The 22373-nt window shown below is 40.3% G+C and overlaps 1 protein-coding gene and 1 long non-coding RNA gene across 5 annotated transcripts in view; one reads left to right on the top strand and one right to left on the bottom strand.

The window, feature by feature from the left end:
* The window catches only part of LOC138950459 (uncharacterized), a 138210-nt gene that overhangs the window by 24766 nt on the left and 91071 nt on the right, over positions 1–22373 (bottom strand). The window lies entirely within an intron of this gene.
* LOC138950458 (sodium-coupled monocarboxylate transporter 1-like) overlaps positions 6870–22373 on the top strand; it is a 104784-nt gene continuing 89280 nt past the window's right edge. For 3 of the 4 annotated variants that reach the window (XR_011450666.1, XM_070322186.1, XM_070322188.1), the window contains exons 1-6: positions 6870–7273; positions 11061–11287; positions 17621–17842; positions 18762–18830; positions 20988–21039; positions 21830–21897. Coding sequence is in view for 3 of the 4 variants with exons in the window: in XM_070322186.1 (XP_070178287.1) it covers positions 11168–11287; positions 17621–17842; positions 18762–18830; positions 20988–21039; positions 21830–21897 (531 nt within the window). In the remaining variant the exon portion in view is untranslated. Of the gene's footprint in view, positions 7274–7414; positions 7547–11060; positions 11288–17620; positions 17843–18761; positions 18831–20987; positions 21040–21829; positions 21898–22373 lie in introns of those variants that run through there. The other variant, XM_070322187.1, reaches the window with a different exon arrangement.

The following is a 22373-nucleotide window of genomic DNA, read 5'->3' as shown; positions in this document are numbered from 1 at the left end:
TTGGCCAAGCAATCTTCGACGAAGGCCGGACTTCGGTATTGCATTTCAGCTTGGTGGCTTAAAAATTAACTAATGACTTTGGTCATTAAAAATCTGAAAATTGTAAATGAAATATTTTTTTTTATAAAACGATCCAAATTTACGTTCATCTTATTCTTCATCATTTTCTGATTCCAAAAACATATAAATATGTTATATTTGGATTAAAAACAAGCTCTGAAAATTAAAAATATAAAAATTATGATCAAAATTAAATTGTCGAAATCAATTTAAAAACACTTTCATCTTATTCCTTGTCGGTTCCTGATTCCAAAAACATATAGATATGATATGTTTGGATTAAAAACACGCTCAGAAAGTTAAAACGAAGAGAGGTACAGAAAAGCGTGCTATCCTTCTCAGCGCAAGTACTACCCCGCTCTTCTTGTCAATTTCACTGCCTTTGCCACGAGCGGTGGACTGACGATGCTACGAGTATACGGTCTTGCTGAAAAATTGCATTGCGTTCAGTTTCATTCTGTGAGTTCGACAGCTTGACTAAATGTTGTATTTTCGCCTTGCGCGACTTGTTTTAAATATTGAACTGCGAGCGAAAGCGAGCTGTTCATTATTTGAAAAAGCAGCGAGTGTAAATCTGATACGACACAGCAAGCCATGTAGTATTCTGTTTATCCTACACACTGTACTTACGTGTATTTTACTGAAAATTTCCTGCAGTCGAGGCAGCTATATTGAAGACGCTTGTTTTGGAACCTCGATCTCTTCTAAAGCCTCGTGCAATATATTACGTCAAAGTAAAGAAACGTCACTCTGAAAGTGTGGCGTGACGTGTTAGTTCTAAAAATTCATCGAGGGTAATTAGCGAGCGCAATTTTTTTTCTATAATGACGTTCGTCTCGGTGACTCTGGCATCATAAGCAGTGGAAAACAGGTCCCTGCCAGACTTGCTTGATATGACCTCATTTACATGATATACACACGTGTGATTTGAACGATTATTATCTCACGAGTGTCTCTCTCACGTATGTAGAATAACATAAACTATCCAGCTGACGACGGTGGCCAACTCAGCCGGACGTAATGATGTGTGACCTATGAAGTAGGATCCTTTACAAGTCCGAATGCAATTGTTGTGTCTGCTGCTCTCTCCTCATGGACTTGAAAGCCCTTTCCATCAGTCTTTCATGACAAAGCTTGCTTTAACAATTGCCTCTTGAAAAAGCGCTGAGTGACAACTTCGGGTAACCTTCGCCGGCAATCTCTTGCTAAGTATGTACAGAGAGGAAAAGAGAGAGAGAGAAAAAAAAAAAAGAGAGAGAGAGAGAGAGAGAGAGAGAGAGAGAGAGAGAGAGAGAGAGACAGAGAGAGAGATAAACAGACATACGGACAGACAGACAGAGAGGAAGAGAGAGAGAAAGAGAGAGAGAGAGAGAGGCACACACACACACACACACACACACACACACACACACACACACACACACACACACACACAGAGAAGGACGGACGGACGGACGGACGGACGGACGGACGGACGGATTGACATTTCTTTTATTTTCTCTTTGTATTTTGATATGTTTCTTTAGTGTCCTCTTGTGCTTCAAATAATGTTCTCGTCGAACCGAAACAGATAAATGTGAAGCCTTTTTTTAATCAGTCTGACTTGCTCACTAAGTTGTATCAAGTGGTGGTAAGACGTCGGCCTCCTTATCGGGAGGTCGTCAGTTCGAATCCCGGTCGCTGCCGCCTGGTGGGTTAAGAGTGAAGATTTGTCCGATCTCCCAGGTCATCTTATGTGCAGACCTGCTAGTGACTTAACCCCCTTCGTGTGTACACGCAAGCACAAGACCAAGTGCGCACGGAACAGATCCTGTAATCCATGTCGGAGTTCGGTGGGTTATGGAAACACGAAAATACCCAGCATGCCTACCCAACGAAAGCGGAGTGAAGCTGACTATGGGGAACCCAAATGGGCAAACGAGCTCACACGTCACCAGAATTTCTGGAACGCTGAAGAAGAAGTATCATGCTATTTTGAAGTATAGGAGCCTTTTTACTGGTCCACATTAGGAGCATGGGCGCTTGATAAGGACCAGTTGTGAATGTTTCTGTATTCATTTTTGGATGAATTTCTATCAAACCTAGTTTGCTCCAATTAGGCCTAAAGGCTAGCTAAAGAGAGTAAAACTACCAAACACTATATTAAACTTCTTCGCAAGATTACAAGCTAGTTATCAGCGTGAAGCTAAAGACATCCATATTAGGGGCCTCTCCTCCACCTGCAGTAAGTAAACATTTCTGAAACCTCCATCGACCCTGTTTCGAGACACCAATGTCACAGAGTCGTCTGTTATGTTATAGAAACACCTTACCTGCTTCTTGAGCGACGGGCAAGGACGGGAAAGTAGGTCATCCATGGGAGGGGGGGATGTTCTTACATTATTATCGCCATTCAAATTAGTAAAATAAACAGGATGTTATTTCTCAGAGCAATGTCCTATGCAGTATACCCCGAACTCGTCAAACAAGTTTAAGATGGGGGAGGGGGTTGCGACGGGGAGAAGGGATGGGGGTATCGGTTGAAAGAGGTATGGTAAGGAGAGGGGGGCAAGTATTATACTTTAATAAACTACACAAAATCAGTCATCCGTCGAATAGAATGTAGGGCACTTGCTCACAACATGAAACCTGCATGTTAAACTCCTTAAACCTGAGCAACAAACCCGCACAGCTGCTTTCATATGCGTGCAAGGAGTGAACTGAACAGTGTGCACTCTAACTTGCTTTCCTTCGGCTAGGAATAAGAAGACACCTCTTGCGTAGTTGTGTGTGTGTGTGTGTGTGTGTGTGTGATAACGATCTGCTATTTGCCGTATAACTGGAGACTGCCTACGTGTGAGCGGTAACTTAACGCAATTCCACGCGAAAAACGTGCTGACCTAATCCACAGAAGCAGGCAGAGAGAGCACAGTCGCTGGGCCTTCCTCCTTTCAATGTTTTGTACTGCTCTTGTACAGCCAGTCCTCCGTTTCTTAGACGCTAGATTTGGCGAGTGTGGCGAGGAATTAGCGTTTCTTAGGCAATTCTCGCCGCGAGCTGAACTGAACTGCACTGAACTTTATTTTACAAGGACACACACACACATTGACCCCAGAGTACCAGAGAAACAAGTCTAATCCGTAGACAGAGAAACAAACAGAGAAACAAACTAACAAACAAAGTTCTTTACTGGCTCTTTTGAGAATAACGGTGGTAATATACACAAAAAAGAGAAAACAATCTAGTTCATGTATGTACATATAGTACACACACGTTGCAGTTAACGACACCTTGTTTACTTATGTGATTATCTAACACGTTGGTAGATCATAAAGAGGGATGCAATTCGTCAACGACTATCTTAACCTCGAACAAAACAATGCATTTTTACAATTTTTGTAGCGTGATTGCATGCAATCAAGAGTCACTTCATCCTTACCCCGTATCACACACTTTATGAGGAGGTAAAAATAAGACAGCAACTGCAAACTATGCACTAATCGAACAGCCATTAAGTTTCCTCCGCAAATCTGCTTTTGTTTTTGACGTGCTATATCTGGTTAATATTTTACAGCAGTTTAAAAACGACATAAAATCGCTGGCAGCAGTTGGCACTAAATACAGAGATGCTCTGCAAATGTGTAAAATCTGTGTATGATCTGAAAATGGATATTACAATGGATCTGGAATTTGTGTGAAACAGGGCTCGCACACCTATATCGCAGCAATATGAGGACAACTTGCAAATTAATTTTTAGTGGGGTGCAGCAATTTGCGGACGTCCGTCACTATATTGCAGCAATTTGCGGACCAAAGACCGCCTATTTGGGGACGTCCGCAAATAGTCGCATTTTTTGCCCAATGTCCGCAAATTGCTGCGATATAGCGACGGACGACCCCATTTGGTCCTATTTGGTCCGCATATTGCGGTGAATCCACAAACACACACACACACCCCCCTGTTTGGACTGCTCTCATAGTGAGGACTTGCTTTAAATACATACACGGATAGTGCCTTTGTAGTGCACTTGCACTATAACGGCACTGAGTGCAGTACTCGCTCCGGCATCGAAGAATTTTCACTAAAAAAGGCACAAAATTTGACCTATTTCGTCGCCTATAGAGGACGGAAAGAATGTCATTTTGAACATTGTTATGACATTCTTTCCGTCAAAAAACTTAACGGGAAAGAAGTCCTCACACCGTGTGAGGACTTCTGTAGGACCTCAGTGTGTAGGTGTGTAGACCACCTAAGACCTCACTATGAGAGCAGTTAAAACACACTTACACACACACACACACACACACACACACACACACACACACGCATACACATATGCGCACACACACACACACACACACAGACTGAGACATATACGCACACACACATACACATACACACACACACACACACACACACACACACAACAACAACAACCTCATCATCATCATCATCATGATCATCGTCGACATCATTATCATCATCAACAAAATATATAGAGGTTAGTGATAGCAATGCATTCTTGCTAGAAACAGCTTTAGAATGTAACTGTTCGTGACATCAGATATTTGCGAAGCTGCGCTTTGAAGTGTTTAATCGTGCTTGACCCCTTTATCTCACATGGTAGCGAATTCCAAATTGTTGAGCCCGAAAACGCTAAACTGGTTTTATATTTTATAAATCAATACGGGGTAGCAGGGAAATTAATTTGTTTGAGCCATATCTGTCTGTTGCTTTCTGAAATAATGATCGCATGTACTGTGGGGTCTCGTTTATTTGAACCGTAAACATTAAAAGCTCCTTATTAAATAATAACTGATCTTTAAGTGATAAAAAATTAAGGCTGCTAAGCTTTTGATCAGTTGATGTTTGCGGACCCGGCATGATAAGTTTAGCTGCGCGACGGTAAAGAGAATTTACTTTTTTTAAGTGAACATCGCTACAACCATCCCAAAGTGTAGATGCATAATTCAGATGAGGTAAAATATGACCAAAATAAAACAACTTGAGTGCTAAGGTATCAGCGTAATGCTTTAATTTGGAGAGAAGGAACAAGGTTTTAGATAAGGTTTTGGTAACACGGTTGAGGTGGGACTGCCACTTTAATTCAGCGTCTATTGTGACCCCGAGAACACGATGGCTGGTTACTTGCTCAATGGGTGACTCATTTAAACTGAGATGAAGATTCAGAGGAGCGAGTTGGTGTTTCTGTCGTGTTGTGATCACCATGCATTTAGTTTTGCCTGGGTGTATACTCATTGAGTTTTGTTTACACCATTCAAATATGTTGTTCAAAATCGTTTGAAGAGAGGTTTCAATAGATTGTAAACTTTTACTGGACGTGTAAAGAGACGAGTCGTCTGCAAAAAGGTCATTAATAACCGTCTTGTCTGATATATAGAGTGGTAGATCGTTAATGTAAATGCAAAATAAAAGTGGGCCCAAAACTGATCCTTGTGGGACGCCGTGCATTAGCCGTCCTATGGAAGAACGGTTACCATCAAGGGAGACAAACTGCGTTCTGTTTGCTGAATAAGAACGAAAAAAAGGTAAGTAGGATGCGTCGCCTAAATAACAAGATAATTTCTTTAACAGAATTGTGTGATCAACAATATCAAACGCTTTCTTAAAATCAAGGAAGACGGCGCCGACTGTTTCCGAATGGTTAATGGCAGAGAGCCATGTATCGCATAGTTTAACGAGAGCTGTGTGACACGAATGTTTAGGGCGAAATCCTGATTGAGATGGAGCGAAAAGACCACGGCTTTCCATGTGCACAAGCAAGCACTTTTGTACATGTTTTTCTAATAGTTTTGATAGAACAGAGAGAGAGAGAGAGAGAGAGAGAGAGAGAGAGAGAGAGAGAGAGAGAGAGAGAGAGAGAGAGAGAGAGAGAGAGAGATTGGAGGCTGAGAGAGAGAAAGAGACATGATAGAAGAGAGAGAGAGGTGGCCAGAGGGGCAAAGATAGAGAGAAAGAGAGAGAGGAGAGGGGTCGGAGACTGCATGAGAGTGAGAGAGAGACAGACAGAAACAGAGACCACGAAAGAAGAGAGAGAGGGGGAACGAAAGAGAGAGAGAGAGAGAGAGAGAGAGAGAGAGAGAGAGAGAGAGAGAGAGAGAGAGAGAGAGAGAGAGCTTCCAAATATCTCAAATCTTTAACAATGTCTTTTATTTTGGCCTAAAATTGGCACTACTCAAATATCGCTTATGACATGCATTACAACATGAGGTCAATTCTAGCCTCATGCCTCTGCAGAAGGGGAGCTGGCACACTGCAGTTACATCTGTCATCATCCACGGGTCTCACTCTGTCAAAGTGGTTTCCGTTGGCAATTTGATTGGTTCAGCGACTTATTTTGGCGGGAACTATTTTCCAAGTTTTATTTGCGAAAGATTTGCTCATCCTTCTCTTTGGGGTAAAATAATCGGGCCAAATAATCTGATGACGTTTACATTTGTGCGTCACTTCTCTTTTGAAGTCATAATTTTTATGGAGAAAAAAACTCTGTCAAGACCACAGGAGCTTGTATCCAACCACCGGTCGATAATTATTTACTCCTTATTCCATTTATTTACTCCTTATTCCATACAGTCTATTACTACTATTTATTACTTATTATTATTTATTTACTAATAAATAGTAGTAGTAAGGGTAAGCATGCAGTACCCGCTATTACGAGTTAGTCGTGTGACAGAGAGTTTTCTTGCACACGAGACTGTAGATGTCTCACGACGGCGTAGCCGAAGTACTGTACTGTGTTAGTCGGCCCAGAGACATCGATAGAATGGACTTAGAATGCACAATGGACTTAGAAACAATGGCCGCAAGAACCAAAGGAACCGTTTTTGACTCACTTCGGGAAGCCAATCCTCTCAAATGCATTCGTGTGCACACTATTGAAGCTACAGAATATGAATCAAGTTTACTTACCACTGATATCTCTCGTCTGAAGCTGGATATATCCAAAGAAATATGACAAAAAAGCACTTCAAATCGGTGTCAGAGAGCAAGCGAACAACAACTTAGTACGGGATGGCGCGAGGTCACGCTGACCGAGCGCGGCCCGCGTAGCCTAAGAGTTCACGCGAGCGGCCCTCGCTTCGCATCTCTGTATGTATGTCTCTGGTCGGCCGACTGTCGGAGCACTGACAAACTTTGTCATGTCACTTGAACTCGGGCAAATTGGATCTACCTGGACACGTGGTTCCAAGCGAAAGACCCACAAGAATAGTATGTGTATTGTTTCCAGTTTAAGTTGTAATTTTTGTTCCGTTTTTATATTTAGTCAAGTTTTGATTGCTTGTTCTTTCTGTTGTTTGGTGTTCGTGTCATTCGTGTCGTGTTGTTTGCCCCCCCTTCGTGCCGCTGTTAGTGTGTTGAGCTGGTGGTCGCGTTTTTATGCTGTGTTTATTATCATTGCCATGCTTGATGTATGGTTCAATAATTCTCATGCCTGTGCTGAATATGTGTAATGCTTCTGTTTGCTCGCTGATGTATTGCTCGGTAGGTTGGTTGTATGCCATTACTGTTTTCGTGTGCTGTCTCCCAATGTTTACATTTTAAAAAAAACACTCCTAGTCCTGGTGTTATCGCTGTTCTGCCTCGACCTAGTTGCTGTGCGCTTCTGCTCGATTTAAGAAATGACTGCTTTCATGCAGGTATAAATTGGCTAAAGTCACTGTTAGTGTTGATAGCACACTACGAGCTATGTGGATGTTGTACTTGCTGCTCCACTCATGTTATGCGTGTTTATGTGTTGAATGTGGTCATGACTTCTTTTTGTACAAAAACTACAATGCATGCTTACAGAAGCCACATTTTGACACCCAAGTTGATGTTTTGCAATGTATTGTATTGTATGGGGATATTTATATAGCGCTTGACGTTCTCTAAGCGCTTTACATATTAATTTCTGCCGTGTGAGATGGAATGTTTTACACAATATATCACGCATTCACATCGGCCAGCAAACCTCAAGCCTATTAGGGCGAGCATTCACCTTTTTGTCCCAAGAGTTTAGTTTTTTTCACTTTACATTCGCTTTCTCTTTGATGGAGCCCTCTGCCTTTTTCTTTGACTGTATTTACTATATTTGTGGGGGCAAGATTGTAGCACATTGGTTTACTCCATATACTTTGTCATGGTTGATTGGTACTTATGTTCAGATAGAGTTATTAGAAATATATATATTGACATGACATCCTTTTCCAAAGAACTGAGATACCCAGTCGCCACTGTATGCTTTGTTATAATAGTCACTGGGAAACAGAATTAAAAACAGAAGGCGATGCCCATGGTTGGCTTATTCTGCCCCGACAAACAAAACAAAAAAGGCCTACACTCCCCACCTCCCTCCTTAAAATACTTCGCAGAATTCGCACGGATGGATGCGCTCACAAGTTCTTTCCCCGTCTCTGTGAATGTGGAAAGCTAATATCTTTTTTACACCTCTTTGACCGCTGCCAATTACTCCAACAAGATTTCCGCAACCTACACACCCTTGTCAACGAACACAAACTGAAACCCCATGAGTTTTTAGATAAACATTGCACGCTTCAATGGAAGCCAGCATACACCCTGTGTCTCTCAATATATAAGGCTGAAATAGGACATCTATTTTGAAAACTTCATCCCCTCTCCTCCTTCCCACCCCTCAACCCTCTCTCCCACCGACCCCCCCCCCCCCCCCCACGCCCAACAACCAAAGCGCCTACAACACCTATCATATAGCTCTATTCAAACAAGGCTAAATCACATACACCGCCCTCCTACCTGAACTTAAGTTCCCCATTCTGATATATTATTTTAGCAAGTTATATTTAATATTCTTATTTGGCTAATAATTCTTTTTATGTTTCTAGTTACGTATTTATTTACTTATTCAGCCAGTTCTTTATTACATTATTTTGGCATTATCCAAAAGTCTGAAAAATATTTTACATAAATAAAAAGCAAATAAGCCTACAAAACCGCTCCACTCCAACTATATTTCGCGTACACTATGGCAACAACTCCAACAAAATCTTTACTTCCATCCCCATTTTAAAATATCGCAACAACAGACTTCCAGATCTATAACACGATCATATGTGTTCTCTGTTTGCATGTCTGTCCAGTGTCCTGTCCCCCATAAAGCATATCAACTCTACCTGTCCCAACATAGGCCAATTGGTTCTAAGAGGACGTTAAAACTAATTATCATCATTATAATAGTGTTGTTATTGCACGCATCACACTTATTGTCCTGTCATGGGCTATTTGTCCTACATTACACCACTACATATTCAACATCAATGATGAAGATTGCTCCTTTGCTTGTGAGACCCTGTTTTTGCTGTATTCCATGCCTCCTTCTTTCAAAGGGATGGCCTACAATACACTTTTTGCGCTTGTTCAATATGGTTATTTGGATGAAAACGTATAATGGTTTTTGTGTTTGATTACAATGGTAGTCCATGAAGAGTTAAAAATGTGTTCCTTTAATGTAAATGGACTTGGAGATTTCAAGAAAAAGAAAGATGTGTTTGATTTTTTAAGACAGCAGAATGGAAATGTTTTCTTATTACAAGAAACACACTGGAAAAGCCACCAAGAAAATTTGATTAGGTCACAGTGGGGTTATGAATATATTGTTGCTGGTAATGATTCTGCAAGTAGAGGTGATTGCTTTATTGTTTAAAAATAATGTTGATTATAAGATTCATAATATTGTTAAAGATGATGATGGAAGGTATGTTTTGATTGATATTGAGTTTTTGAAAACACGTCTGACACTTGCAAATGTTTATGGCACAAGTAATGTTGATTGTCCTGCTTTTTTTGATAAACTGTTTGAGAACATTGTGCAGATGGATAATGAGTTAATTATTATCGGAGGCGATTGGAATGTTGTTATAAACCCCGATATTGATACAAACTACCCGGCCAAATCTTATAAAGTTAATAGTAGGAGAAAAGTTGTTGATTTTATGGAGCAGTATGATCTCATTGAGATAATTATATAGAGCTTAACATGCAAATTTGCGACAGTATACATGAAGGCGGCTCCATAGTTCGCAGCGAAGCCTCTTTTTGGGGCTTAAAAATTAATTAATGACTTTGGGCATTAAAAATCTGAAAATTGTAAAAAAAAATAAAAATTTGTAAAACGATCCAAATTTACGTTTATCTTATTTTCCATCATTTGCTGATTCCAAAAACATATAAATATGTTATATTCGGATTAAAACCAAGCTCTGAAAATTAAATATATAAAAATTATTATCAAAATTAAATTGTCCAAATCAATTTAAAAACACTTTCATCTTATGCCTTGTCGGTTCCTGATTCCAAAAACATATAGATATGATATGTTTGGATTAAAAACACGCTCAGAAAGTTAAAACAAAGAGAGGTACAGAAAAGCGTGCTATCCTTCTTAGCGCAACTGCTACCCCGCTCTTCTTGTCAATTTCACTGCCTTTGCCATGAGCGGTGGACTGACGATGCTACGAGTATACGGTCTTGCTGAAAAATGGCATTGCGTTCAGTTTCATTCTGTGAGTTCGACAGCTACTTGACTAAATATTGTATTTTCGTCTTACGCGACTTGTTTTCTCTCCTTGGTTTTGCCTCCGACATTTGCCCACTGGGTTGATTCTTGATGGACTTCTTTCCCCCAAATAAATGTATGGCAATGTTACAGCGTTTTCTTCAACAACTTTGTCTCAGTCTGTGTGACAAACCTCTCACAGACATAGTTTTTGTTGGTCACACACACACACACACACACACACACACACACACACACACACACACACACGCACACACACACACACACACACACACACACACACACACACGCACGCACGCACACACACACACATACACACACATACACACACACACACACACACACGTTCAGATTTCCCCTGCGGCCTCGTTTATCTTGTATAAACTTGTGTTACAAGAGACAATTTGTGTCTGACTCAAATTAAGTATGACAAAGGTAAGTCACATGAGCCTTTCCTTGTTGCAGGAATAAAGGCAAAGTGGCTACATCGACATTGACAACAATAACTACCACCATCAGCACCAGCCCGACCACCATCACCAACATTAACAGGGATAACAACAGCAACGACAATGGAGGAACAGCGTCACCTCGGAGTGTGGGATTACGTGGTCTTCGCCTTGATGCTGGTAGTGTCAGCGGGCATCGGCATCTTCTATGGTTGTCGCGCAAAGAAGCTAAAGACTGCAAAGGTAGCGAGTGTTTTGTGCAACAATTTTTTTCCAGTGATATTTGTTTCACTGTTGTATTGGTCTTTTTACATTTAGTCAAGTTATGACTAAATGTTTTAACATCGAGGGGGGAATCGAGACGAGGGTCGTAGTGTATGTGTGTGTGTATGTGTGTGTGTATGTGTGTGTGTGTGTGTGTGTGTGTGTGTGTGTGTGTGTGTGTGTGTGTGTGTGTGTGCGTGCGTGTAGAGCGATTCCGACCAAACTACTGGACCGATCTTTATGAAATTTGACATGAAAGTTTCTGGGTATGATATCCCCATACGTTTTTTTTAATTTTTTTGATAAATGTCTTTGATGACGTCATATCCGGCTTTTCGTGAAAGTTGAGGCGGCACTGTCACGCCCTAATTTTTCAACCAAATTGGTTGAAATTTTGGTCAAGTATTGTTCGACGAAGCCCGGACTTCGGTATTGCATTTCAGCGTGGTGGCTTAAAAATTAATTAATGACTTTGGTCATTAACAATCTGAAAATTGTAAAAAAAAATATTTCTTTTATAAAACGATCCAAATTTACGTTCATCTTATTTTCCATCATTTGCTGATTCCAAAAACATATAAATATGTTATATTTGGATTAAAAACAAGCTCTGAAAATTAAATATATAAAAAATTATTATCAAAATTAAATTGTCGAAATCAATTTAAAAACACTTTCATCTTATTCCTTGTCAGTTCCTGATTCCAAAAACATATAGATATGATATGTTTGGATTAAAAACACGCTCAGAAAGTTAAAACGAAGAGAGGTACAGAAAAGCGTGCTATCGTTCTCAGCGCAACTACTACCCCGCTCTTCTTGTCAATTTCACTGCCTTTGCCGTGAGCGGTGGACTGACGATGTTACGAGTATACGGTCTTGCAGCGTTGCATTTCGTTTAGTTTCATTCTGTGAGTTCGACAGCTACTTGACTAAATGTTGTATTTTCGCCTTACGCGACTTGTTACATTTAGTCAAGTTTTGACTAAATGTTTTAACACAGAGGGTGAATCGAGATGAGGGTCGCGGTGTGTGTATGTATGTATGTATGTATGTATGTGTGTGTGTGTATGTGTGTGTGTGTGTGTGTGTGTTTGTGTGTGTGTGTTTGTGTGTGTGTGTGTGTGTGTGTGTGTGTGTGTGTGTGTGTGTGTGTGTGTGTGTGTGCGTACAGCGATTTAGAGGAAACTGCCGTACCGATTTTCATGAAACTTTACATGAGAGTTCCTGAGTATAATATCCGCAACTCTTTTTTTCATTGTTTTTTTTTTTAAATAAATGTCTTTGATGGCGTCATATTCGGCTTTTTGTGAAAGTTGAGGCAGCACCGTCACGCTCTCATTTTTCAACCAAATTGGTTGAAACTTTGATCAAGTAATCTTCGACGAAGCCCAGACTTTGGTATTGCATTTCAGCTTGGAGGCTTACAAATCAATCAAAGTTGTCATTAAAATCGATTTTTTGCAAACAAATTTGAAATTGATTGTGTTGAATTCCTCATCTTCTCTTGAATTCAAACATATATAGATATGTCATATTTACTCTAAAACTATGCTCAGAATGAAAGGAAAGGTTCGGTAAGTACTACGGACGCGTGCTTCGCGAGGGCGAGCGTGACCCGTCTCGCTCTTCGGTATGGTTAGCCGAGACTATCTGAATGTAGTCTCGGCGATGATTGGTGTTGATCTTAACTAAATGTCTTTATATCGCTTCACGCGACTTGTTTCCTTTAGGTTACTGATTAGGATCAATTGTCCATTCCATGCCATGCAGTTTTTGTTTTATTTTTGTCCACAGTTGAAATTGTAAATGTTCATGAGACTTTGTCTAAGTGTGTGTGTGTGTGTGTGTGTGTGTGTGTGTGTGTGATTGTGTGTGTGTCTGTGTGTGTGTGTGGGTGATTGTGTGTGTGTTTGTGTGTGTGTGTGTGTGTGGGTGGGTGTTTGTGTGTGTGTGGGTGTTTGTGTGTGTGTGGGTGTGTGCGTGTGTGTGTGTGTGTATGTGTAGGTGTGTGTGTGTGTGTGAGTGTGTGCGTATGTGTGTGTGGGGGGGGAGGGGGGTGTTTGTCTATCTTTATTCTGTCTGCTTGTCTCTTTGTCTGTGTGTCCTTGTGCCTAACGGTATATAGTTATGGGTTTAACGGTGTCTTTTGTGTTGTACGTATGTTGTAAATGTAATCATGTCTTGTCTGTTTTTCATTTACCTCAGAAATGTGTATTTAAAAAGAAATGTTATTATTCCATGACATGCCTCTTTGTCTGTTACCTGAGGACGTGATTATTCTGGATAATCTTTGGTTACCGGAGGATAGTCCATGGATGCCGAGCCTCGATCTGACCGGTATTGCGCGTGTTCGCAGAGTTCTACTGGAATAATTAAGAGACTACTTTTGTTTTAACATACGACTGAAATATTTGGCGGTGTCAAAGTCGATATCACGTATGGCTACAGGCCGACATACGTCAATATTAAGGAAATAAAAAATACTACAAACGATACGCACATTCTGCATAGGTATAAAGAGCAGAGTCGAGATACTTCGCCTGCCGAAGCGACTGCATGGTCAAAGGCATGTTCAACGAGTATCTATGTCGCAAGTGGGATCAAGGGATGATACTCCCTAAATTTTACACAGACAGCCATCTACACAGAAGAGAGAGAGAGAGAGAGAGAGAGAGAGAGAGAGAGAGAGAGAGAGAGAGAGAGAGAGAGAGAGAGAGAGAGAGAGAGAGAGAGAGAGAGAGCGAGAGAGAGAGAGAGAGAGAGAGAGAGAGAGAGAGAGAGAGAGAGAGAGAGATGGAGAGAGGGAGAGGGAGAGAGAGAGACTCAGACCTTTATTACAAAAGGATAAAGGTTTTAGGCAAAGCCTATTCTTCCAACCTGTCCTTTATACAACACATAAAGACAGACGCACATTACAAATATAAATTCAATCATATAAAATACAGAAGAGAGAGAGAGAGAGAGAGAGAGAGAGAGAGAGAGAGAGAGAGAGAGAGAGAGAGAGAGAGAGAGAGAGAGAGAGAGAGAGAGAGAGAGAGAGAGAGAGAGAGAATTGAATTGAATTGAATTGAACTTTATTTAACAAGGATTAAGATTTAAGGCTACGCCTTTTCTTACAATCTGTCCTTGGGACGCATAGACACACAATTATATAATTAAAAACAAAATTAAAAAGTTAAAAAGTTAACCAACAAAAGGAGGACGGAAAACTTCAGCACGTGATAATAAAGATGACGATGATGATGATGATGATGACGATGATGATAATGATGAAGATGAGGCATGAAGAGCATACATATGTGGTTATTCATAAAATCAAATGCATACTATGCAGGTAATTATAAATACAAGCTGGTAGCAATCGAACATGTAGCAATAGTACAACAAAAATATGTTCAGAACATACAATGCACAGTGTTTTTTAACACATTTTTTAAAACTTTTTAATGACTTTAAGTGCTTAAAGGATGATGGAAGCGAATTCCAAACTGAAGTACCCGAAAAAGCAAGACTGGTCTTATACAGGTCAATTCGTGGAATCGGTGGGATCAAGTTGACCGACCCATATCTGTGGGTAGCTTTATTAAATAATGATGTAATGTAAATCGGCACTTTACCGTAATACAATTTATGCATGAAAATGGCTTTGTTTAACTTGAAATGCTTTTCCAGTGGAAGAAAGTTAAGCATTTTTAATTTCATATCTGTTGATGCACTATCATTTACGATGAGTTTGGCCGAGCGACGATAGAGAGAGTCTAGCTTTTTCAAGTGGACATCACTGCTGCCATCCCAGAGCGTCGAAACATAATTAATGTGAGGCATTACATGAGCATGGTGGAACATTTCCAGAGTCCTTCTGTCCGTAAACTGCTTTAACTTGGATAGGAGGAAAACGTTCTTGGCTACTTTCTTGCAAATATGCTGTAATTGTGCCTGCCACTTGAATTCACAATCAATAATTACCCCTAAAACGCGATGCTGTTGAACTTGTTCAATTGATTGCGTACCAATAGTAAGATTTAGTTTGAGTGGAGAAATCTGGTGTTTTTGTCTGGTTGCAATTACCATACTTTTAGTTTTTATTGGATGGACAAGCATAGCATTAGCACTACACCAGTTATTTACATCGTTTAAAGCTGTTTGAAGGGAGGACTCTATTACTGGAACAGACTTTTCACTTGCATGAAGAGAAGAATCGTCAGCAAAAAAATCACTTCTTACATTACTATCAGAAATGTGCAGTGGCAGATCATTGATATACAGACAGAACAAGATCGGCCCAAGCACTGAACCCTGAGGCACCCCGCATTTCACAGTCTCCTCAGTAGATATTTTACAGTTTAGGGCAGTCATGTAAATAGGAAGCAAAGAAGTTACACACTGAACTGTTTCTGACATACATATGTAATTTCTTCAATAGAATTGAATGATCAACAAGATCAAATGCTTTTTTAAAGTCGAGAAACACAGCACCACTGATTTCAGATCGGTTTGTTGCAGACAGCCAGGTGTCGCATAGCGTGGTAAGGGCGCTGTGACAAGAGTGATTTGTTCGAAAACCAGACTGAAATTGATGGAAAAGGTTTCTGCTTTCTATGTACGCGAGCAAATGTTTGTGAATATGTTTTTCCAATGGTTTGGATAAAATGGGTAATAAGGAAATGGGTCTAAAGTTATTTGGGTCGGATAAATTTCTGCCTTTATGGAGTGGAATTACTTTTGCTCTTTTTAGCAAACTAGGTACAGTATTTTGCTTTATGCAGAGATTATACACATAGGTGAGTGGCTCCACAATATATGGTAGAGCTAGTTTGGTCAAGTAAGGAGGAATCTTATCAGGACCCATGGACTTTTTATTCTCCAGGCCTTCTAGCACCTTCCCTACCTCATGCACTGCCATGTCTGGAATAGTAAAAAAAATCGTCTGGTTTACATTTCTGGTTACAACAATCCTGTGATTTTGAGAAAGAGACTTCAATGTCAGAATCAGGACTGTCGCATTTTGCAGATACATTTAGCCTATTGGCAAGGGACAAAAAATGGTTATTAAAATCTTCAGGTCCCGCAGTGGGGCACTGCGGTTATGAAATTAAAAGCCCCTCCTGTTTTTGGAACCGCAGGAGCTTTCTAGTTTGCTGTTAGGTAGATTTTTGGTTCCTCTTTCCTGTCATGCTCTCTTTTTCTTCATGAATTCTTTTCTTTTTTCTGCCTTCTTGCTCATTCACCTGTATTTTTTCCAAAAATCTCTTCTCTTGCCGCTTGTCTCGCGATTCATGTATAGTTTAATCTGTTAGTGTTCTGATGTAAGTCCAGCAGTAGATAGGTTAAGCCTATTTTAACATACTGGAAACTGGTAATCTTCCAGTAGGTATTAATTTAGTTTTACTAAAGCCTGCTGGGACACAAGTAATGGGTTAGTGCATTTGTAAACAGGAATCGCTTGACAAGTGGCCCCCTTCATCCCCCCCTTCCTCGTCCTGATATGGCTCTGCGTAGTCGGCTGGACGTTAAGCAACAAATAAACAAACAAACAAACAAACAAAATCTTCAGGTGAGATGGTTGTGGCAGACCGATTTGAGTTCTGTTTAGATTTACCTAATATGTTATTAACAGCACGCCAAACAGTTGCAATATCTTTCTTGTCCTCGATTAATGTATTAAAATAATTTGCTTTTGCTTGACGTGTTAATTCTGTCACTTTATTCCTTTGTTTCTTAAAATCAGACTTCATGTTGTTTGCTTTGTAAAAATCACGCAGGGACATGGCTTCTATGATCTGTTCCGTCAACCATGGGGGAAGAGATGGATATTTCACTCTTTGGTGACGTAGTGGGGCATGCTTATCCACTATATGATAAAATATATCTAAAAGGGCGCCCAACGCTTCGTCAGCAATAACATGATTAAACACAGAGGAAAGTGGTGCTAAACTGAGATCAAAGAAGAATTTGGTTTCATCAAACGTTTTAAAGCTTCTATATTCAATAGTTGTGTGGCCCTTGTGCACCGGCTTAGGTAACTTGAACGACCAAGAAAAAATATTGAACAATGGTCACTGATGCTTGAAGGTACAGTTTTCACGTTTGACACCATGGAGGTATTATTAGTGTAAATGTGGTCAATCAACGTTGATGTTGTATCAGTCAATCTGGTTGAGGTGTTCACAAGTTGATGGAATCCAAAGAGAGATGTAACTGAGCGCCAGGCTGTCTGGGTTTTATGCAAGTCTATGTTAAAATCACCAATATGGCCCTTCGTGGTCTGCTGGGCGTTAAGCAAACAAACAAACAAAATCACTCTTGCAGGAATTCCTGATGGCCAATCACAGCATGAGCGTGGTTCCTGTGGCCATCTCCATCCTGTTATCTTTCCTGTCGGCCATATCGGTCCTGGGGACTCCTGCCGAAATGTACTTCAATGGCACACAGTATTTCATGCATAGTTTCGGCATGATGCTTGCCTGCGTCATCACTTCACAGGTCATCGTTCCTCTGATCTATCCTCTTAACCTGACCAGTGGCTTTGAGGTCAGTGGTGCGGAGTGTTTTAAGCGAATATTATTTTAATGTAAAATAAAATAAAGTATTGATTAGATCAATTCTCTCTCTCTCTCCCTCTCTCTCTCTCTCCCTCTCTCTCCCCCTCTCTCTCTCCCTCCCTCTCTCTCTCCCTCCCTCTCTCTTACCATATATCTCTCTCTCCCTCTCTCTCTACCTCCCTCTCTCTCTCTCTCTCCCTCCCTCTCTCTCTCTCCTCTCTCTCTCTCTCTCTCTCTCTCTCTCTCTCCCTCTCTCTCTCTCTCTCTCTCTCTCTTTTTTTGGTATGTAATACTTGAAATGATTTTTTCATGTTTATTACATGTACTTCCTCAAATCTTATATGTATCTATTCATTTATTACAAATGTGATTTTAATGTATGTGTTGTCATGTTTATTTCATTTACTTATTATATCTTATATGTATATATTTATCTAATACAAATGTGATTTTAATGTATGTGTTTTCATGTTTATTACAATGACTTATTAAATCTGATATGTATCTATTCTTTTGATTTGCTTTGAAGAATATTTTGTTAAAGAAGTTTATTGTAAAACAGAGGTAAGATTATAGGTTTGTGTTTATTTTATTTCGAGTTATTTTTCTTTATAAAAATCTGATAATCAAAGGGAAGTAAGCGCTCTTTTTGTCATTTTGTGTGTGTGTGTGTGTGTGTGTGTGTGTGTGTGTGTGTGTGTGTGTGTGTGTGTGTGTGTGTGTGTGCTTGTGTGTGTGTCTGCATGTATGTATGTGTGTGTGTGTGTGTGTGTGTGTGTGTGTGTGTGTGTGTGTGTGTGTGTGTGTGTGAGAGAGAGGTGTTTATTGGAATTGTAAAGCGTTTGGAGCTGTGAATCCGCACTTGCGCTATAGAAAAGTGATTTATTATTATCATTATTTATGTTCAGTATCTGGAGCTGAGGTTCAACTCAAAATGGGCCAGGATGACGGGGACCTGTATTATGATTGTTCTACTGGTATGAGCAGTTCATTTTGTGTGAAACACGTGAAAGTAGAATTATTACAACATTGACAGGATTGTACGTGCCTCCAAATAAGAATAAGTTACAGCTCCGTCCATCCATGGTATCGCGTGATATTTTGTCGAGACTGGGTCAATGAATATGATGACCTCACTCGAGGCTCTGCCGAGAGTGACGTCGTTATATTCTTTCACCCCGTCGAGACAAAATATAACGCTATACCATGGATGATTCGGAGTTGTAACGTATATATGGCATGACCAAAGTTAGGAGAATTTGTCATGGGATGTGGAAACAAAGCATGGGAAATTAACCATGGGCAGAATAATCAACGCAAGCCTAGAAGTTGTAAAACGATATTTTGTTTCAGTCTTGGCAAGGCCAGTTTTGTCCAGTTCCGGAAAAGACATCATGAATTCATTCATCCTGTCCAGACGAAATACCAATTCAATGGATGAATCGGAGGTGTAACGTATATATCCCGTAACGCATCAAAGCTAAATTTTGTTTTGAAATGTCTTCACAACGTACATATAATTCATAACGACATAATCGTCATCACAAGACAGGAAAAACGCATACTTAGTTTGTCGTCTGCTACATATCTAGTCTTGTTGGTTGACGGAGTGAATACAAGCTTTAATCGTACCTTCATCATCCGGACTAAATGCTCAATCCGCTGTTATTTTGCAACTGAACATTGTTTTTTTCTTTAACTTTTTGGTTAACATTGAAACGGCAACCCAAAAGAGTGTTTCAGCTGTTTCAAGACAGGGGCTTAGCTACTTCTGAGTTGCTTTTTCCGCTGTCTAAAATGACACCGGAAGTGAAACAAATTGTCGCGCATACTGTCACAAAAAGACGTCATGACACAGTTACAAGCAAAACGAAAGAGACTGTGACGTCATTTACTTTTGTTCGGACTTTTCCGTCTGTTCCTAGCTTACAAGTAAGTGCAGACTTGACGTGAGTACCCAAACCGTCTTTGTTCTCTGTTCGCATTGCAGCTGTGAAATAATTAGTCTTGTCATCATTTTCACGAGTTTTCATTCACACATACCTGGGAAATAAATCTCATGTTCTCCATGCAATAAATCCCCGGTTACCATAGTTGCAGGAAGCAGGTTATGCATGGATAATCAAAAGCAAACCCAATAGAAACGATCGGGGATTCTTCGGCTCTTTTCATTGGTGTTTCCCCAGAGCTAAACAGACGACACTGCTTTAACTTTGCAAAGTTCCAAAAACGAACTGGCAAACTGGCAAAAGTAAACAAAAAACTAAACTACTTTATGAAAGGTCATAAATTCATCACAAACAAATGAAACCTAGCGATATGTTTTGTCTTCTTACAAAGTCATGGAGTGCGTGTATCTGTGTTTTGATACAGAGACGTTCGGAGAAACACGAACGTCAAGTTCAAGTCAAACCAATTGACCCCTGACATACACATTTTGACCCGTGCACAAGACGTTGTATCGATAAACGAAGCGCAAATAAGAAATAATAATAAAAGCAAAGAAAATAGCAACAAGACATGCAAACATCTAACAAAGCCGAGCAAGCAGAATGACAGGTCTAATGAAAAACAAAGAGGTACTGAGTTGGAAACAAGATCGCGATTCTTTCCTTCGCTGCACGACGCAAATCTTGTGACCTTTGACCCAACGTAGCTTCCACATTCGATCACTAAGCTTAATATTTACAACAGAAAGCCGAGGGGGTGGAATACCAAGATCAACCTACAGAACTGTGCATCCTCAAACCTGACATATTCATCCCAACATTTTATGAACTCAAAAACACAGAAAGTTGCTTTCACACGCCAGCTTAGATTGCCAGTGATTATCAAAACGGAACTCGTGTGGTTATCAAAACGATACTCGTGTTTCAAAGCATTGCTCCCTGTGTTGATTGTGCACTTATTTTCTCACTACCAAAATGATGACAAAAACGATGTTTGGATGTTTGTTGTCAGACCAGCTTTTTTGTCGGTCCTCGGGGGGCATATCGACTTCGGCCTTGGTCAATAAATATGAAACAAAAGACGATATGCTCCCCCTCGGACCGACAAAAAAGCTGGTCTGTCAACAACCCATCAAACATCTTATAATGTACTCACGTAGGCTACTTTGTTTTGTTGACTTTCAGATTGTCTTCATGGGCATCGCATCTTTTGCACCATCCACGGCACTAGAAGCTGGTGATTTTTCTGCTCTTTTCCTTTGTATCTGCGTCTGAGAATACGCAAGTCGGAATCAGTCTATTCCTCTTGTGTGTGTGTGTGTGTGTGTGTGTGTGTGTGTGTGTGTGTGTGTGTGTGTGTGTGTGTGTGTGTACGCGCGCGTGTGTTTGTGGGTGTGGGTGTTGGTGTTTGTGTACGTGCGTGTGTGTGTGTGTGTGTGTGTGTGTGTGTGTGTGTTATGTGTGCGTATGTGTGTGTGTGTGTGTATGTGTGTGTGTGTTATGTGTGTGTGTGTGTTTGTGTGTGTGTGTGTGTTATGAGTGTGTGTGTGTGTTATGTGTGTGTGTGTGTGTGTTTGTGTGCGTTTGTGTGTGTTATGTGTTATGTGTGTGTATGTGTGTGTGTGTGTGTGTTTGTGTGTGTGTGTGTGTGTGTGTGCATGTGTTTGTGTGCGTGCTGGCTCTCCTTGACCTGGCAGCAATTTACTGTTGATTAAGAATACTTGATTTATATACCACATCTATCTTGGAATTTCTACTTTCATCATACAAAGCAAAACCGAGAACCCAACAGAAGATCAAGAATATGTCTGACCCCCCAAAAAACACACACACACACACACACACACACACACACACACACACACACACACACACACACACACACACACACACACACACAAACCTGACCAAAACAAAGGACCGAAAGACACACAGACATACTCTTAGTTTTGAAATGTATGGAATAAACATGTTTTGATTGTGAATATAACTTATATATTTATTTTTGGTCGATTGCGCATGTGCAGTGACAGGATTTCCGACCTGGGTGACAATTGTTATCATCGTGTTGGTTTCCACATTCTACACAGCCCTGGTAACTGCTTTTTATATTTAGTCAAGTTTTTTTTACGTTGTAGTTCTTGTTTCTTTGCAGTGTATGTCTTGTCTTGACTAACACTGAGTTCAATTGAGTTGTCTTTTTACATAGAGGGGGAATCGAGACGAGGGTCGTGGTGTGTGTGTGTGTGTGTGTGTGTGTGTGTGTGTGTGTGTTCATGTGTGTGTTTGTAGAGCGATTCAGAGTAAACTACTGGACCGATCTTTATGAAATGTTACATGAGAGTTCCTGGGAATAATATTCCAGGCGTTTTGTTTTTATTTTTTCGATAAATGTCTTTCATGACGTCATATCCGGCTTTTTGTAAAAGTTGAGGCGGCACTGTCACACCCTCATTTTTCAATGAAATTGATTGGAATTTTGGCTAAGCAATCTTCGACGAAGCCCGGACTTTGGTATTGCATTTCTGCTTGGAGGATTAACAATTAATTAATGACTTTGGTCATTAAAAA

The sequence above is a fragment of the Littorina saxatilis genome, linkage group LG16 (genome assembly GCF_037325665.1).
Source record: "Littorina saxatilis isolate snail1 linkage group LG16, US_GU_Lsax_2.0, whole genome shotgun sequence".
NCBI lineage: Eukaryota > Metazoa > Mollusca > Gastropoda > Littorinimorpha > Littorinidae > Littorina > Littorina saxatilis.
This window is presented reverse-complemented; position numbering and strand designations above follow the sequence as displayed.